General features: G+C 39.0%; 1 protein-coding gene across 1 annotated transcript; it reads right to left on the reverse strand.

The window, feature by feature from the left end:
• Window positions 1–329: 329 nt before the first annotated feature.
• il11b (interleukin 11b) lies at window positions 330–17,189 on the reverse strand. The gene is made up of 5 exons (XM_046059092.1): window positions 17,066–17,189; window positions 2,204–2,370; window positions 1,547–1,642; window positions 1,267–1,434; window positions 330–494 (listed from the first exon to the last, which is right to left on the reverse strand). Exons 1-5 carry the CDS (start codon window positions 17,187–17,189, stop codon window positions 330–332), a joined length of 720 nt encoding a protein of 239 aa, XP_045915048.1.
• Window positions 17,190–19,120: the final 1,931 nt, after the last annotated feature.

Here is a 19,120-nt window from a genome sequence, read left to right on the forward strand (position 1 = left end):
AAAAGTCAAGCAATCACCAAAATGATTGATCTTTAGGGGACCGTGAATGTCTGTACCAAATTTTGTGTTAATCCATTAAGTAGATGTTGAAATATTTCACTGGATAAGTGAGTAATTAAAACTTTTACCTGTGGGCCATAATACTGAAAAAATTAGGTGGATCACTATTGTCACCATCAAAATGCAGTCGCTGGGCACTATGAATATCTGTACTGAACTTAATGGCAATCCATCCATATTATAATATATTTATGCTGCTATATGGTAAAAACCATATATGTTAAAAGTGGTTTTGTGGTTGCCTATGTGCTGAGGGTGGAGTGTCAATATTAAGGGTGGCAGGATTTTTTCCGGAGAATCCATAACACTCTTTTTGACCAGTAACAAAAGACTTTTAACCGTTCAGAAATTTCAACAGAGAACTGGAGCACATCAAAGGCTGTGGCGATAACCGGGAGGGATGGAGACGGTGACTGAGGAACCTCTTCACCGATCTGAAGACAGAAAGAATGGTTAAGATTGAGAGGTGTAGGCAGCAGCTTGGAAGTCAAATCCTATCTCATTAATTTCCCTTTTACTGCACAATGGACCACCTGAGTAGAATGGGAAATTCACCCCTGGACGACAGGAATTAGCACTCCAGACAGCAATTAGCTTACTTAGCATACTTAGATTATATACAAACTTTTTTGTCTTGGCTTTGTTCTTGTTTCTTTTCTTGTGTGTCTTTTTATATTCTCCTTACTCTCTCTTTGTAAAGGACAGAGAGAGTCTTCCACAAAGACCTAGTTTAACTGAAATAAATGACACTGAGCTGAACTAGATATCCATCCATCATGAACCGTTTATCCTGCATACAGGAGCCAATCCCAGCTGGACAGGTCGTCAGTCCATTGCAGGGCCACACATAGACAGACAACCACTCACACCTAAGTACAATTTGAGAGACACCAATTAACCTAGCCTGCATGTCTTTGGGTGGTGGGAGGAAGCTGCAACCAGGGTTTGAACCTGTATGATGATGCCATTTTCAAGCACATTATTCATTTTCTAATTCAACTTGCTTTTATTGTTTCATGATAGCTATAATTTTAATATCATATTTCCTTTTAAAATTTCCCATTTAACAACTAATATTTTGTACAAAAGTAAAAACTAATGTATTACCATTTGTCTTTTTATTTTAAAACATATTTTTTTATTTTTGTGTGAAATTGTCTTCCAAATCATCCATGTAAACAAATCAATCCATTCTGGTCTTCTCACCTGGTGAAGAGTTGTGTTAACGAGGTTGGAAAGCTGCAGGAGGTGAGTGCTGACGCCCTCAGCCGAGTGGGAGGACAAACTGAAGTTTTGTTTGCCTGTGTTCAACCAGTCAACATGCAGTCTGAAGGACTGAGCGTGCACATACAGCTGGGAGAGTGACTCGTTCAACTGTAGGGACATTAAAAAGATAAAGATAGAATTTATCAATGTACTTGACATACACAAGCTCGCGACATTTAGAAAGTGTAATGAATAAATTCCTTGATTTTAGAAACTTTACCTTCAGTGAGCTGAAGTAGTCAGCAGAGTGGTGCATATGAGGAAGACCGTCAAGTTTATGTTCTACATTGTCAAAGTTTATGAGTTCTTCATCTGTCTGTTGGGAAAATGATGAGAAGTAAAGGTTACTTTACAAACATTTCCAAGATAAAAGTGGGATTTTAAAGACCTTGGGGAGAAAGCTTCCACCCTAAATCAGTCATTGAGATGAATACAGATTTGCATTGATAAAAATCTGTCAGTCTGTCTGTCTAAACTACGGCCTCTTATTTGGACCTTTAAGTACATATATAAACTATTTATAAATACTGTACATATTGTTAAATAATTTGGTTAATATAAAATTAGGCGACAAAACATTGATTAATATATTTAATTATTGTCTATTAATATTAGACAGTATTCCACAGTATCCACTGTTCATTGTAGGTGACATCATGATACATCAACTATTAAAAGATTTGATCTCCAACATAATGAAAGTGAAAGTTAAAACTATTTATGTTTTTATTTTTTAAACCCTGATGGGACATTTTAAGCCCATTGGTTTAGACATTAATGTGACATCTATAAACTGCACAATATATGATTGAGGAAATTTGTTTGGTTTGCAAGTCAGTCATATTGTTTGACCAAGTTGTAGACAGTGACATCTCACCAAGTCATGGAGTTTATTGGATAAGTTTATCAGCCTGTCCACCTGATGGATCATTGATCCAAACGTGCCACAGCGGGGGAAACTTTTGGCAGGACGAGATGATGAATGGACAAACAGCTCAGCCAATAGCAGCAGGGGGAGAAGCCACAAGGTGGAGACGTGAATTACTGAAAAGACAAGAAAAGATAAAATAAGACTTTTAGTGTTTTGTGTATTTCTATGTGTCTTCTGAGGCTGCAATGTCTTGAGCTCCCATGGTCACCATAGTTCTAAGGTCTTTTATATAATTGGTAATGAGTCTGCAGTCTGTTTGCCTTCAACTTATAGCACCCTATTAAAGAGAATTACACAGCACTAGTACATTCAGCAGTAGTTGCTCACTGTGTTTACAGCTGCACCCACAACTACACAGATGGTCCCACAACAGGTGGCTACTGGGCTGCACTCGCTTTATAGCGGAGAGTGTAGCAACTCACATTTTTCCCCTCTCATTGACCCAGCCTGCTGTGCCTGAATCACTAAGAAAACCACAAAGCTGCGTGTGAAGTCATTTTTATCTCCAACCTTAATCTAAAAATCATGCACAAGTCACACATGATTAACCCAGAGGAAGCTGCTTTTGTGAATGATTCTGTCTTTAAATAGTGTAAATCATTTATCTGACATACTTGCCATAATTTTAGGTACCCGCCAGAGCAGTGATTACCATTTACCATTCATCCATAATACAAAGGCGCACATTCCCTATATGAACTGTTTTTTATTTCACATCGCTGTCAGTTTATTCTTGCATCGAATAAAAGTTGCATCCTGTCATGCAGACATGAACAGTCATTCAAAAAACCAGATAAGAGCAGCAGTTCAGACCTCAGATTAACGGTCTGCCGTACGAGTGAAGGTTCAGACACCAAAATAGGTCAGACTGATTTACTGTTAGCGTATTCAGTGTTTACGTGTGTGAGTGTGAGAGTAGGATATAGATTTCTGCAGACTGATCGTTTGTATTTCTGGGAAACATATACCTTAATAGGTCAGTTAATCTATAGTAGTTTTTCTTCTAAAGATGACCTGGATCAAAAGTTACAATGAGTCATGTTTGTGTTTATATTTTCCTGGTAAGGGACTTATTGCGGTTATTATGTTAGTATGTTATGTTGATGTAAAATAATTTCCCAAACTGTCTGTTGTAAAAGTCCATAACAGGTAACCTTCCGACTCTGGTTCAACTTTATCATAACAACTGACATTATGGGTGGGTTCACTATCAGTTTTACCTCCAAATAAATCGGTTTAAATCATCTGGCTAAACTCTAGATAGTCTGATTGTTCATGTTTTTGGTTGTGTTGCAATTTCTCATGCCTCCTGATTGCAGCACTTACTTTGGTTAGTACAATGTTGTCATAACTGATAGAAATCAGTGACAAAACTATTAAAATAAGACCCAAATTGTCATAAACAAGAATTATGTATGACTTCGACTCGACAGATTGGGATTCTTATTATTAACACTCAACACTTGAAGTTGAAGTCTTTCCCCAAAGCTACATTAATTGATTTTATGGCCACTTGGCCAAACACAACACTGATATATTGCAGAACCACTTCATAAAGTTAAGTTGAATAAGTTAGCAAACTCTTGCAGACAGGGAGCAACGTTATTTTTCACTTCGAGTCAGGGTGGCAGTGCACTTGGTATGAGAGACTAGGGTTCAATCCCCCACTGTGACCCATCTGCCATTGTATCCCTGAGCGAAAAACTTAACCCTAGTTGCTCAAGAGGCGTGCAACCTCTGACACATACAGCAATTGTAAGTCACTTTGGAAAAAACTAAATGAGTTGAGTTTCTTGCCATCTGAATCTGCAACTTTTAGCTCTGGTTTGGTCTCCACCAGCTCCTGAGACAATATCTGCCTCTTTAGCTGCTAAATGTTCCACTATGTTCACCGGCTAGGCTCTAACTCTGTCTGTTTAGTGCTGAGCAGTTAGTGTACACTGGGTTTAAGGGAGTTTCCTGCGGCTACTGCTACTGCTTTAATGAGGTTAATGAAGCAGAAGTTGCAGGCCGTGAAACCAAATCAATGAGCCTTGAATGAATGGTGTTGAATGAATGTTTGAATACTTCACCCTGTGTTTAATAAATGCATGGAAGAGAATCATCAAACTGTCATCTTTTGATTTTTTCCCAGCACTCCCTCAAATCTTCAGTGGTTTGTTTTGTCTTGGTCTCATAAGCTTTCTTCATCAATTATGATCTTTACTCAAGGACATAACACTTAGTTCATGTCTATAAATATCTCCGCTGGGTTTTCGCAGCTTCAAAAATCCCATAACCCAGGGCAACAAAGAAATGAATTGTCCATTAGTGTTAGTTCAGGGATAAGGAATGATAGGTATGCTGTGGGGATTTTTTTTCCCCCCGCCTGCTTTGGGCCTCCTGTTGGAAAAGGAGAAGGGAGCTGGCAGAGAGGTCTGACTCAGATTAATCTCTCTGTGGTGACATCACCAAGAAGACGCCTCAGGCTGCAATCTTAGGAGGGAAAACATCCGTGTTGTTATGGGTGTCTGACACAGTGCACTTTAAACAGTTTTACTGTCATTCAAACACTAACAGCAGTAACTACTTTCTGTTTTTTATTAAGGTCAAAGGTCACTGTGAAAAAAATCCAGTCCACTGAGCTGTTTCTGGTACCAAAAAGGAAATAATCTGTTTGACATTGTTTCTGTTTTTCATCCTCCTTTTTTTTGGACACAATTGTTGATGTTATATATATTTTTTATTTTATTTGTAAATGCGTTTTAATTGTGACTTGAAAATTGCTAGTTTACAGTTGATATTGTGTATTATTATCATAAGTCTCAGAAAGGTGTTACAGTCGAGTTGATTTGTATTGAAACAAATCAACATAGAGTACACTACTTCACTACATCTTTTACATCATCCTTTCAGCAGATTTGTTGCCGGTCTTCCGAGTTTAATCAGCATGTTGGACTTAAACCATGTAAGTTCATTTTGGGGGATATTAGAAGCATAACAACAAAATAATAACAAAAAAAGCCTACTGGCTTTTTCAAGAACTTTTAACTTTTGTCTCACGGTCTTCATGAGCGGATTGAGGTTGGTCGGCTTGCTAGCTACTTTATTCTGGAGCTTTTAACAGCATCTCACGGTCTTCAACAGGGCATGGAGTTTGAGCCACAAAACCCACATGTTGATCATGGCGGCACCTCGTGATCGTAAAGCTCAGTAGAAAGTTAAGACGTAGGTATTGACTCAGAATTACATTATTTGGTCAAACTTTGACCTGATTTGTTGTGAATTTTCAGCAAAGAAATGGCATGAGAGCTTCCTCTGACATAGTCTACCCTAGAAGTGATGGATTAAAAGCTCGTTCTCTGTCAGTGTTTCCAGAACCATACACCTTAAAATCAGACCACAGTCTTGGCAGGAAGTCTGTACACGGATGGTAAACATTGGTGCTTTTGTCAAACCTTTTTGATGAACAAGAGACAAATAAACTGTGTTTCTTGTGATTGCTGCACAAGAAAGACTTGTCAACAAATAGCATTAGAAAATGTGTTTGCACTAACAGTAACTTAATACAGTGTGACAGTTTAATACAAAGTAAACAGTGAGGCTGTTATCATTGAGATACACACACTGGAATGCTTATGTGCATCATTTCCTGTGAATCCTTCAGGAGTGTAAAAAAATGTTATTTTTGTTTAAGTTGTAGGTTTTCCCTGTTCAGGGTCATATGACAGCTGCAGCCTATCCCAGCATTAAATAGGATGGAAAAAAGGAAACGTGAACAGCTACAAAATCTTCTTTTTTTTCACTAATTCAAAATCCTGTCTGAATCTTATTCCAAGACCTGGGATATGTCACTGTGTTCATCTTAAAGAAAAATAAGTGCACTCACAGCTTTCTGCCAATAACCCCATTAACAGTCTTCAGAAGAGTCAGCTAAGGATACAAACAGGACAGTTGGAATACCTTCATAAGGCTTTTGGAAATTTACTGAATAAGACATCAGCAAAAACCCTCTGTCATACTAAAAAACATCCCCCGGCAGTGTAGTGTACAGTCATGCATTTGGCAGAGTAAAGAGCTGTGACAGCATTAGTGCTCAGAGCAGAACTGCTTGAGAAGCAGAGTGAATTGGCCGTCTTTGATGTATTTGGCCAGTCATTTAGTCAGCACCCGCTCGCTCAACGCACGAAACATCAACACACGCATGCAGCATCTCACATACTTACACACTTTCACAGTTTCATGTCTCGCTTGTCAGATGCTACCCAGAAACACTGGAGCTTTCTGTGTTTTCTCTCTGACGCCATGAATGCCTCATTTCCTCAGCTGGACCTTTTACTCTCAAGAACTTCTAATGAACTTCTGAACAGAAGTGAATGGCGTCTGGCTGGAAGTGCCCTGCACATGCCCTATAAACTTCTTCCAAAACAAACAGACAAGCTGACCAAGAAACTGTTAACTCTCAATGAGCTGGCAAACCACTAGTGTAATGTTGGATTTTAAACATAGTATTTCAAGATCATTGTGATGAGGACTCACCACAACATCTTTATATACATTAATCAATTCAAGACCATTGAGATAAACTTAAAACTGCACTACTATATATTTTAATCAAACAGAGTGTGAAAGGTGACACTTGACAGAAATTATCACATGAATCTGTAGGTCCCTTTTAAGCTTTTTTGTGTCATTTAGGTTTTACAGCTCTTTTTGCGCACTCTTACTGCTATACAAAGTGTTGCAGTGGCAGGAAAAAGCAGCAAGAAAAAGCTCTAAAACCCACTGAATGCCACCTTGCCTATTGCACCAAGCAGCAGACAGATGTAGTTAGCAACCACCTGGTGAACATAGTGGAGCATTTAGCAGCTAAACAAGCAGATATTTCTCTCAGGAGTTGGTAGAGACCAAAAACAGAGCTAAAAGAAGAGTGAATTTTGGACCGTCACCAAATGGCCAGATACATGACTCCAAATGAATACTAATGTTGCTCTGTTGATGTGTAAATAAGCAACTACTTGCTAACATGTTTGCAACAGCAGCACTACAATGTGATAATATGTCAGTGCTGTTTCCCAAGCTTTGTCTGAGGGGAGGCCCTGTATTAGATCATCAGGGTCACGTTTTGACATGTTGGCAAGGATGTTAGCAAGTACGTAACTGCATATACTTTTAAATAACTCCAGTTTTAAATTACATTACCATCACATAGAAATGCACTATGGTTGCATGCACTCTCATGAAAACTGTTGATGTGCTCAGAAATGCTTTAAATCCAAACTGTTCAGAGGGAAATTGAACTTCTTAATCCAGTAAATGACTAGATGGATTTCACAACCTCCACCGTTGCTAATTGTTTAGTTTCTGAGGTTTATCTTCAGACATGTGATTTCTAAGTTTTGTGTCAGCTAATTCTTCAACACTGCAACTTTGCTAAAGTGATAAATCACAAAACTGTTTGTGATTTTCATTTCTGTAGCGAACTTAATTGAAACAAACAGCTCCCTAGAATTAAGGAAATTAACCTAAACTCATCTGGCCTGTGGGTCATTATGATAACATCAGATTTGCAACATCTATTTAATAAGGTGTGACTTTTCTGTCATGCTGTGGGAATGTAAACTGCCATGTGCAGTTTCACATGACGCAGTATCTTATTTCCTTATGTGTCAAGCTTGACATAGACAGTGTGACATTAACAGGTTGTAACTTTGATAACGGTGGTCTGTTTTTTTTTTGTTGCAGTACCACAGTTGGCCACACGGGACAAGCTTGCGTCAACACTGGCTACATCTCTTGATACATCCATGATCAATGCCCATGCAGTGAGTGTGCAAATTACGTTACAGTAAATGCACTGATGATGTGCAATGATGTCATCACTGTCTGCCTAACTGACTCACGTGTTTCATCTCTCTCTGACAAAGACACACACTTGGTGTTTACCAGTCTTGGTTGTCTAAGTAATAAGCTAGTGTTCGACTATAGCTGTCTTGAAAAGCGTGCAAAGTCAAGCAAAACAACATCAGCGTCATAACGACTGTGGGTGTGACATCAACATCCACACTTTCGCCCTTCAGGGAAAACACAGAGCCCACCCTCACTGCAGTGACACACAAGGTTCCAGCTTCACTTTCATATATAAAACTGTGTTCACACACACAAATATTCATTTGGCCCCTCCCAGTCACCATGTCCATGTCACAAATTATACCATGTCTTCTCCAAGTCACAGCAAGATTTTATGACTAGGACCTCCTAATCTGATCACAAAAGACAAACATTTTGTGTTGTCTTATCCAGGCATGACACTACATGCATGTTTTCATACTTGCATGAGTATTAACTTTTAATATGAGAATATTGCATCAATGAAGATTAAATAGTATATCTGTTAATATTCAACAAATATGTTTTACCGTTTAACTACAATAAGTCTAATGCTCTTTGACACAATCACATTGCCGACTAGTTCCAACTCCTCAGGGAAACCTTTAACACACACAGACACACACACATACCAGGCAATCACACCCCAACCTGACAACAACAGTGCATTGTTTGTGAAAGTCAATCACTTTTCAGCTCCTTCAATTGCAGCTAATATTGTGTTTCAGCCACAAATGTTTTACAGTTACTCAGTAATTCACTCACTCATTTACTCATTGGTTGTCTCACCCACAGACTCTCTCTCTCTCAAACTCACTCAGGCTAAAAGTAAAAGTAAAGACCACGTGCAGTTAAGCCCCCTTACTCCCCACAAACACACACAGTCACTCATTTATGCACACACTTCACTCACTCTCTGAAAGTAGCATAAACAAACTTACATTTCATCTTTCTGCTCCTGCTGTAGTAAACAAACTTCTCACTGAGTCCAGTGTGTGTACTGTAAGTGTATGTGTTTGTGTGTGGACTAAATGTAAAAGTTCCCTTTTATAGCATAGAGTATGACACATCACCTGAGTCATCAGCCATCGTCGCCATTGAAGCATCATGCCCACGCAGGACTACCCCCCCCTAATCCCACTCATCTGAAAAAGCGTCTTTGTTTATTGAGGTGATTCTGAATGAAGTAAATCATAAAAAAATGTAATAGAAGATTCAGAAAATACCAAATTGAGCAATTCTCCCCTCTCCTTCCTCCTTTCCACTTGCTGTAGCCTTGTGTCATCACCTCACTTTTGTCTTTTGTTTAACCAAATTTAGTTTAGTTTAGTTTAGTTTAATTTAGTATCCTGTCTCTAGTTCACATGCAATCTTAATGCCAGAAAGTAAATAAAGTTAAGACTCAAATTTTTTCTTATGTATGTATTTTTTGCTAATTTGCACAAAGAGATAAAAACCCAACAGAAATTGTTAAACTGACTGGAGAAAAGTCAAGCGTGCAAAAAGAGTGACGACATCCCAACAGCACAGTCCATTAATAATAAATGCATAAAAGATAATAAACTAAAGTAAACAAAGCCCCCTTCCCTTCTTTCAGAATGAGGCGAAATATTTTAAGCCACCATAAATATATTCTTGGCTAGCAGCTGCTCCCAGTTACAAGCCTGTGGTGTGGCTTCCTGCCAGTAATAAAGTTAATAAAACCAACTCAAAGAGAAGGATATTTGCTGGTTTAATAGCACTCACTTTCGTTTTTCTTACTTTAGTATTTGCTCTTGTGGAATTTCTAGAGTTAGAAAGAACAGTGTTTTAAACATCCTGGCTAGACAACATCCTCACCAAAGAGAGAAATTTCATAAACAGGCTTAATCCTTTTACTTAATACTTTTTTTAAATTATGCAGAATTGAGATTTTACTCTTTGTATGATGCATTTTCAGGATCATCAGTTCCCCTCAGTGAAATTCATCTCTGTTGCAAGATGAGAGAAAGTCTTTGTTTGAGTCATATGTCTGTTTAACCCGGCCTCATCAATCTGTGTACAAATTACACTTTTACACGTTCACTGTTTTATTTATTTATTATTATTATTATTATTTATTTTATTTGTTTGAGGAACCATATGAATGGAATTCACAACACACACACACACAATTTATTTTGAATATTTTTTATTTTATTTTAACACACACAAGCACACAATACTACTAAAACTACAAAATTACTCAGTTAGGTTTATGAAAACAGCAAATAAAAGGATCGTATCGGTATTTTTAAACAAGGGCCCTGAAATGATTTGCAGGTACAAAAAGTTTTAGAATATGTGCAGTAGAGGGCTTCAGCTGGCAGACACAAACCTGCTGAAGTGACAATGTATTCCTTCGCGGCAATTACGCCCATCAAAATTTTGTCCACAAAAAGAGCTTCTTTTAACAACCAACAGGCTCAGACTGTTATACAAGGTATCTCATACCAAAATGGAAAGAAATCCTAGGAGTCACTCCATTTGATTTTATCAAGAAACTGAAATCTTGTTTAAGGACAATCCTCGCACTGCAATCTCGCAATATTCTAGTTGTTGCAGGAAGTCAGTGGTGGAAATGTGAGTTAGAGTTGGGGAGATGAGTTTGTTGTGTTGGAGTAATCCAATATTTAGTTGCAACAACTTTGTCTTGCTATGACATTTGTGTGTACAGTCGACATGTCATCTCTACACAACACAAGTACAGCCTGCTATTTGGTGCATCACCTGCATGCACTGTTTGACTTTGGCATATGCACTGCATGAAGTTTAAAAGTCTAAAGTCGTGTGAATTGTACATAGATTGATGAGAGTGGGCTGATCTGTTGCAGAATAAGGTGATAATTCTCTGTAGATTTGTTTTTATAAGCCATCAAAAGGCACCTTTTGATTGAAAGCACTGATTAGTGCAGCATTAGCATTTGTACATTTGAAGCTTACATGTCTCATTGTGGCATTGTGTTTTGGTTTGTGGAAGCGACTGTTGGTAGAGATTGGTTCAGCAGATGTAGCTTCCTCACAGCTTTCTCCCATTGTGAGTTTTTAATGTTAACATTTAACATTAAAAAAGCATTGAAACATCGACTGAAATTTCTAAAACCACTCTGAAGATATAATCAACTTATCTGCTGATAACCAATATGTTCCAAACACTCATAAGTTTTCCACAACTAAATACATTAATGTCGCTGTCACCTTTTATTTCTCAGAAGTTATCAAGAAAGCAATGATCATTTGGAACTTCCCTAAGTCACCTTTTAAGCCTACATAAGGTAGAACAGTTTGCTTTTACACACATACACTACTACATAGCCCCACTAGGCTCAGACAGACACAACTGTCGATAAGATGATCTGCTGAACTACTGATTTTGGACATCTTTCTAAAAGAGGACAAAGAAAACATTTAAAGGGAAATCCATCTTCATACACATTACAAACACCTGAAAATCGTTGTTTTGAAGATGTCACGAACCCCCGGCCACGATGATTTTGGTCTGGGATTTGCATGCTGGGTGCTTGTTGTGTTTTCATCTTGTGGTGTTGTGTGTCACTTTCCTGGGCATGCCTATCCCTGGCTACTCCCACACCTGGCTGAGGTCGTCACCACACCTGCACCTCATCAATCCAGCAGTATTTAAGGAGCAGCCTCACATCCAGTCACTGCTGGATTGGTGTGAAGTATTGTGTATGCTACTGCTTTACAGCCAATTTTTGAACTTAGTTACCTGTTTCTGCCTGCCTGAGCTATTTGCTTCTTGTCTGTTGTTGCCCACAACTAACCATGTCTCTCTGTCTCAGAAATCATCTCTGGAGATCAGCCCTGGAAACTCAGTCCCAGAACTCAACTCACTGTGCTCACGCCTCCTGTAAGACAGTGTGTGGACCTCCGCTCTCCAAGCCTGTCAGCCAGCCACCCTCTGGATCTTCCCCCACCTCTGGAACCCCACTCTAGCCTGCCAGCACCCCCTTTGCACAACTCACTCTTTGTCAAATAAACCGTTAAAAGAACAACCAATTGTCCGATCTGCTTCTGGGTTCCCTCTGAATCCTGACAGAAGAATTGGACAGGCATGAGCTACTGGGAATACAGTACCTTTTGATGCCAGTTACCTTTCGATGCCACATGTTTATATTTACATTTACTCATTTGGCAGAAGCTTTTATCCAAAGCGACTCACATTTGAGGAGCAATATACAAGCATCATTAACGTAAGAGATCTACAAGTGACAATATTTACTAGTAAGAGCAGCAATAAATACTAGTAAGAGCTACTGGCACGTACGGCATCAATGGGATAAACACCTAGGGGGGAAAAGTAGAATATATCTAATATTTTGTCCGCCCATTCTGTATAAATCACGGTAGACTAAATAACAGAAATACCTTTCATTACAGCCCAGTACCACAAACTGCACCCTCCAAAGTCACCTTAAAGTTAAATCAACACCTCTGTATAACAGTTTAAACAAATACTGAACATTATAGTCTGTGAAGGTTATTAAGATTAGATTAGAAATAATCAATTAGATTAATTGCAGGACATTAATTCAAGCTTAAAAGTAACAGTCTCCTCATTGCCCCACAGGGATCTGATGTTTACGTCTGTCAATAACTTTTGGACGCTTGAGTCACATTTAGGTTACAGGCTTCATGTATGTTATGATTTATTGAAGTTTTTTACCACTTTGTTGCATTTTGCTTTTATCTAAACACCAATTTTCCAACCTCAGTTCAGTGTAAAAACCTTTTTTACTCAGTCCCCTTTAACCCCCCAGTCCTACGCCCCTTGTTTCCAAGACTGGAAATTTTGCAGTGGCAGTCAACAGTGCACCAAATTTGTTGCTGTTTATAAAAACCATAGTCCAGCTATTACTTTTGCTACTGCAAAGTGATTGTATGAATGGAAATTTTCAGGGACAGGGCAGAGTTTAAACAAGTTAAACTTATTTTCAATAAGTCACTAATTATTGAAAAGAAGTTTGGGTGAGTGTGTCAGCTAAAAGGTAAATGCAGCACCATTATCTTACTCACTTCATTCTTTGGAGAGCAGTTCATCTTGCGTCAAAGCTGTGTTGTCAGAGGGTTAAAACTACATTGAGGAATGACGTTGCAGAGTTTCCAAGAAGCTGGTAATTTCCTGCTTCTTATGAAATGTTTGTAATAGTTGAATTTCCACCCACCAGGATACATGATATCTGTGACAGCTGCATCCTAAAAACCATACATGTAGTACATCCTCAAACCCAACTACCTTTTTTTAATATATGTTATTGTCATCAGACCTGTTTGGATCACACATGATGTTTGGCATCGAATGCTGAACTTTGTGCCAGTGAAAGTGATGCATGGAAACAGAGGGTAGCACGTCATAACGGTTGCAGTGCTGACTCGTTCTGTCTCCTTTTGTCATCAAAGATACCCATATGGGGTAATGGAGAGGCAGTGTGTGTTAGGGGGGGTTGAGGGGGGCTTGTCCTCATAGTGGTTTTAATCATTTCCCCAAACACCCACGTTCCGGATATATTCTACTTTTTATCTTGTGTTCTCTGTTATTCTCTCTCTGTGTCTCTTTTCTGACCTCTATTGAATGGAAGAATGTGAGGAATGCAGCAGTGAATGGGCGAGTGAGGGAGGCAGCATGCAAATGACTGACGAATGCAGGGGGGTAGGGGGGGGAGGTTTGGGGGTTGGGGGGACGGGGGGGGGGTGGATCACTGAATCTAATAGGTGCACACAGAAAGTTTGAAAAAGTTGCTCACAATGTTACATTAAATTTATTACTGGAAATATAAAAAAAACTGTCCAAACATGAAATGATGTAACCCAAAACCTGCTGTAAAGCTTCAGCATGAAAAGACACATTTTGGCATTTTTTGCTCTTTGAGACCATTTGACTATTAGGCGTCAAACACTGCATGGTTTCTAAAACACAGACTAAACTATCACTAATTTAAACCATCACTTTAGACAATAACTGAAGCATGAAATCAAGGGAAAGATTGAAGTAACCAGCGTCTCATTGCTTCTGGGGAATTTCTTTAGGATGTGGGAGTTTGATGTCCCTGATCTCATTCTTTTTTCTGTTCCAGTGGGTTTATATCATCGTATAGTTATGTTATACAGATGTTATTTTTTCAAACCAAGATGGAAGTATGTAATGTTTTCACCCATTTGTTATGTAAGTATCATCATTAAGTTATGTTATGCAGATGTTACTTTTTCCAACCAAGACAGAAGTATGTTATGTTTTCACCCGTCTGTGTCTGCCTGTTACCAGTTTAGCTCAAAAAGCTGCAGATTTGGCTCGTCTGTCGTCTGGTTTTTATGGTCCTGGACACACATCTGGTGAAGGATGTCGAAAGTATCCAAAAAGTCGCAGTCCAAGATGCCAGGAGCAACATGTGGCAGGTGATGGATGTTTTGTCACACTTGACAGTCAGCGGTCAACACAGAAACAGACAAGTCTTGGCTTTAAAGGAGCAAATAAACTGCTGCCAAAACACTGAACACATGTAAATGAATGTAAAACAATACACAGTGTATTGGAATACTTGGAATAATACAGCAAATTACATTAACAATATCCAACATTAACTAGACAATTCAGTAAAAACTCACAAATGTTAAAATTGTGCAAGTTTTGTTTGAAATTGGATAATAATTATAATCATAATTATTTATATTTAAGTTGGGAAAAGTAAAAAATTTGATTTACAGCTATCTGGCAAACATCTCAGTAATACATCAACCTGATCATAAGTCAGCAAGTTTATGTGCACTAGTAAAATTACACAAGATTGTGTGTCACTTCACAGATCAAAGCACTTGTAGGTCTCAGCTTTTTGTTTCGGTGGAGACCACTGAGCCAGAAGTGACATCGCTGTTTTGTGTGTCATACAGAAGATCCTTTGAAGCAGTCTGATGGAAGTGATGTATGAAAGCCAGCAGAAAATCAAAGGCGGCAGAGTCAATGTGAGCACTTAACATCTTAACCTACAGTGTTATAAATGTTTACAAGACTGCACCTCTTAATTTGGTCAAAAAGTCTCCCAAACTATGTCCTAAAACCTCTAGCTTCAGAACATCACCAATGAGCTGAAATGATATTGTGGTAAGACTAGAGAAATCTAGGGGAGTTTAAAAATGAAGATCTTTCTAATGTATCTTTAACCAGGGTGTGAATGACAATCGGGGGGGGGCAACTTTTTCTCTTTTTCAGCGTTATGTCTGCAGTCTGTAGATGATAATAAGGCAAAAGTTAGAACATTAGCATTCATCCATAGACACTTCATATAATCTAATTAAGAAACTCTGAAGGTAAGAAAGCAAAGGGTATTAAACTAGCTAAAAAGTTAGCCACTTACATTAACCTATGATGCACAAATCATACACCACTGCAACGATGGTAGTGAAGCTGTCATGATCTTGGGTTTTATTGTGGTGTTTTTCTGTTATTTTGTTAATGTCCATTTTTGTTTTACTCATTGCCTCTGTGTTCTTGTTTAGGTTTTGTTAGGTGATAATTGCTTCCTTGTTCTCTGTTGTATTTAGTTACTTATATCCTTGTGTATTGTTGGTAGCGTTACTTCCTGTTTTATTTTGTAATTTTGGTGTTTGGTGTTTTTGTCTAGCTTTGTTTCCTGTCTGCCTTGATTCCTTGTGTGTGTGTGTGTGGTGAGCCCTTGCATATATTGCCCTCAATTGCATGCAGTGCTTGTGGTCTCGTCATTGTATGTCGAGTGTTTAGCCCATGCCTTGTTCTCTGTGATTTGGATTATTTCTGCCTTTGGATTTATGTTCTGGTGAGTTTGGGCTTCTGCTTCACCAAGTGTAAGCCTGAGTATTTCTGTTGGACTTTATGAAATATCCTTAACTGAACCTGCTTTTCTCTGGCATGTGGGTCCACACTCAGTATTCCTGCCTCAGCACTCAGCTAACCCTGATACAAGCAGGCAGACGCAAGACTTCTAACTAACATCAAGGTTATGGTCTACTTTAGAGGTGTTGTATCTTACAAGATTCTTCCAGCCATGAATATGGGAAAGAAAATGTAGGATATATCCTCACAACCTCACATGGGAAGGGCTGGGAAGTGCACGCACGCTCCCGTGCCTCTTCCTGCTGCATCTGCACCATACACACATCAACACTGCAACTAACGAGATGGAGTTTGAAAAAAACAAACAAAAAAAACAACCGGCTCCCAGCACAACACAAACTCCTTATTTCAATGTGTTGATTTTTGCCTGCAAGAAATGATGTAACTGTACAAAGCAAACATAGGGTTTTGTTTATACTAGCCTACAAGTTATGAAAGACGGGGGCAGCCAGCTAACATAACATAAACACAGATCTACCGCTTTTTGCTTCAATTTGGATTTATTGGCATTTTACCATTACTCAGGTACACAACTTCTTCACTTGTCTCTCTCACTGTAACTTACAATATACAAGAATGTAACACAAGGACAAAACTACAGTCAAAGACTCATTCACTACAGTAACTGTTATAATGGGTTGCAACAATCTCTTTTATCATCTCGTTATCATCCAATACATTTAGCTGTGCTGACATTGCTGAGCCTCTGAGCAAAGATACTGAAAAGTGGCAGACGAGCTAACGCCGATGTATCATGTTAGCTAAATGCAACGTTATCGTGCAAGATGCATGGTTTAGATCCCCCCCATGATTTGAATCCTGTCTTTAACATCTGAAAGTCTTTGTTTGTCCCTTACTGCAGCGTGCCTCCCAATCAAGGCCTGGGCCCCACACTGACACAGACCTTTATTTACCATCGACACTACACGTTGCATAAAGTGTCCACACCCAATTTGATGTTAATGCACATTTTTTTTAAGTCAAAACCTACTTGGCAATCAGCCTGTTTCGGATTCTTGGGGGGCTTTCACACCTACCTTGTTTGGTCCGGGCTTTCGGACTTTTCAGTTTGGTGCGAACCAAAAATACAGGTGTGGACCTAACAGACGAAATTTGGTCCAACGAAAAGAGGTAGTCTTGGTCCGGATCAAACTGAACCATGGTTCCGTTTGTTTCTGGTGTTGAAAGCATTTTTAGGATGGATCGGACTTTCAGACCATTTACAGGAAGTTTGTCGTTTGCTGTATAAACCGGAAACAAACAAATGCACGGAGAAATGCATTGAAATAAGGACACAATTATAAACCAGAAAGTTCATCTTTTCAAACAGAGGGCCATTATAGAAGCACACTGCCACCCATCTCTTTGGTCTCTCCTCAAACGGAGATGCAGAAGGATTGCTTGGGGTCTCCTCCTCCTGTCCTGTCGGTGAAGTTATAATGTTTGCACAACGAGGACGTTTAATTGCGACTAGCCTTCAGTATAGTTGGTGCTACAGGTAGTAATGCCATAATAATAACAATATAGTGGCAACTATGCATATGTTCATTTTTTAAAGATACCTGCTGTTTAGTAAACTAATCAATGTCAAGTATAGGGAGACGCAGCCCACATAGAGGATGACGACAGGATGCAAGTCTGTCATGTAAAGTCCTTCAGTGCGGTCGCAGAATTGCACTGTGAAACCAAACCAAAACTAACCGAATATATCAAAATGTATCAAAACATGAACTTTGGTTCGGACCTTGGTGCGGACTTTCAGGTGTGAAAGCCCCCTTAGATTATCCATCTGGAACTCACTCACAGGGACTGGATACAAAGGGATGTAAGGCAGCCAAGACTTATTCACATTTACAGATCTTTATTATAAATTCCAGCTTTCAGATAATATTTATTTTTAAACATATAATGATGAATAACAGGAAATGTGTATTGCATGTAATGGTGCAGTCACCAAAAAAAGATGAGATTTTACTAAATATTAGCATGACATGGCTTCAAAGAGTGCTTGAAACAAATAGATAAAGAATATGGATTTTAAGTTAATGAAAACATCAACCCATTCCTTCAGGCAGTGTTTGAATTACACCGTGTGGATTCCAGGGAAGCCCTATTTTTCGGGAGGCTGGACAGGGGCAGATAGGAACATTCCTGAATGGCTGGCCCATTTCAGGTTTTTATTTTTCTGTTTCTCATGTTCAACTTTAAATGATCCACGACGTCAGCTGCAGCGAACGCTGTCTGTGTGTCCATCAGACTGGACCAAACCAATACTTTCAATAGTGAGGGGGGACACAAGTGGCCCCTCCCAACTTGGACCGATACTCGTTTTTGCTAAATTCTGATTGGCTCAACGGCATTGAACAAAGGAGTTTACTCTCAATACGTTTTGTCGGGGCTAAACTCAGACCAGGGTGGTGTGACAACGACAACAAAGCAGGTAATTATGTTGAAAAGAAAGAAAGAGGGGGGAAAAAAGTGTGGTACTGAAAAGAAATGTTGGCACATGAGGCAGAATTGCGCCAAATTAACCAACTTCTTCCTTGGTGTGAACGTGCTGTGGCAGACCCATGCATTTATCATATACTGAAATTATTTATATATACATTTATGTATAGGCATATAGGCTATATTATATAATTATATATATTATCAACAACAGTTGAAGGAAGAAGGACGAGGAAGAGAAGCAGCAGGAGGAGAAGGACAATGGAACCAGAAACAGTGACAGGTACAGGGGCAGTGTGCAGGTCTGGATAGGCAATTATCCATTGATAGAATTAGAGAATGGATCATTGTTAGTTATATTTAGTACCGATTTTCTTAACATTCATATGTAGCTGTACAATCAGTACAAGCAGAGTCAGGTTCCAGCGCAGGGGATGCTGAGCCAGGGATAGGCCTACTCAGAGCTGAAGCTGAGGGATTTGATTGTTATGCACACACATACACACTGGTCTATTTAATGGGACTGACCCAGGCCTGATCTGGTCTTGTTAAGTGCAGTGGTGCCTTGCTTATACAAACTTAAGAGGCAGGTGTCATAAAATGTTTCTTGAAGGTCTTCATCATAATGAAATTGAAGTACAACA

The sequence above is a fragment of the Micropterus dolomieu genome, linkage group LG09 (genome assembly GCF_021292245.1).
Source record: "Micropterus dolomieu isolate WLL.071019.BEF.003 ecotype Adirondacks linkage group LG09, ASM2129224v1, whole genome shotgun sequence".
NCBI classification, from domain to species: domain Eukaryota; kingdom Metazoa; phylum Chordata; class Actinopteri; order Centrarchiformes; family Centrarchidae; genus Micropterus; species Micropterus dolomieu.

What these genes read in the sequence shown, in the direction of transcription:
- il11b (XM_046059092.1), bottom strand. Translation starts at nt 17,189, where the DNA reads ATGGTTCAGTTTGATCCGGACCAAGACTACCTCTTTTCGTTGGACCAA. An exon ending in ACTACTTCAGCTCACTGAAG is followed by an intron (nt 1,435 to 1,546) that starts GTAAAGTTTCTA and finishes ATGTCCCTACAG; the next exon opens with TTGAACGAGTCACTCTCCCA. An exon ending in TTAACACAACTCTTCACCAG is followed by an intron (nt 495 to 1,266) that starts GTGAGAAGACCA and finishes TTCTGTCTTCAG; the next exon opens with ATCGGTGAAGAGGTTCCTCA.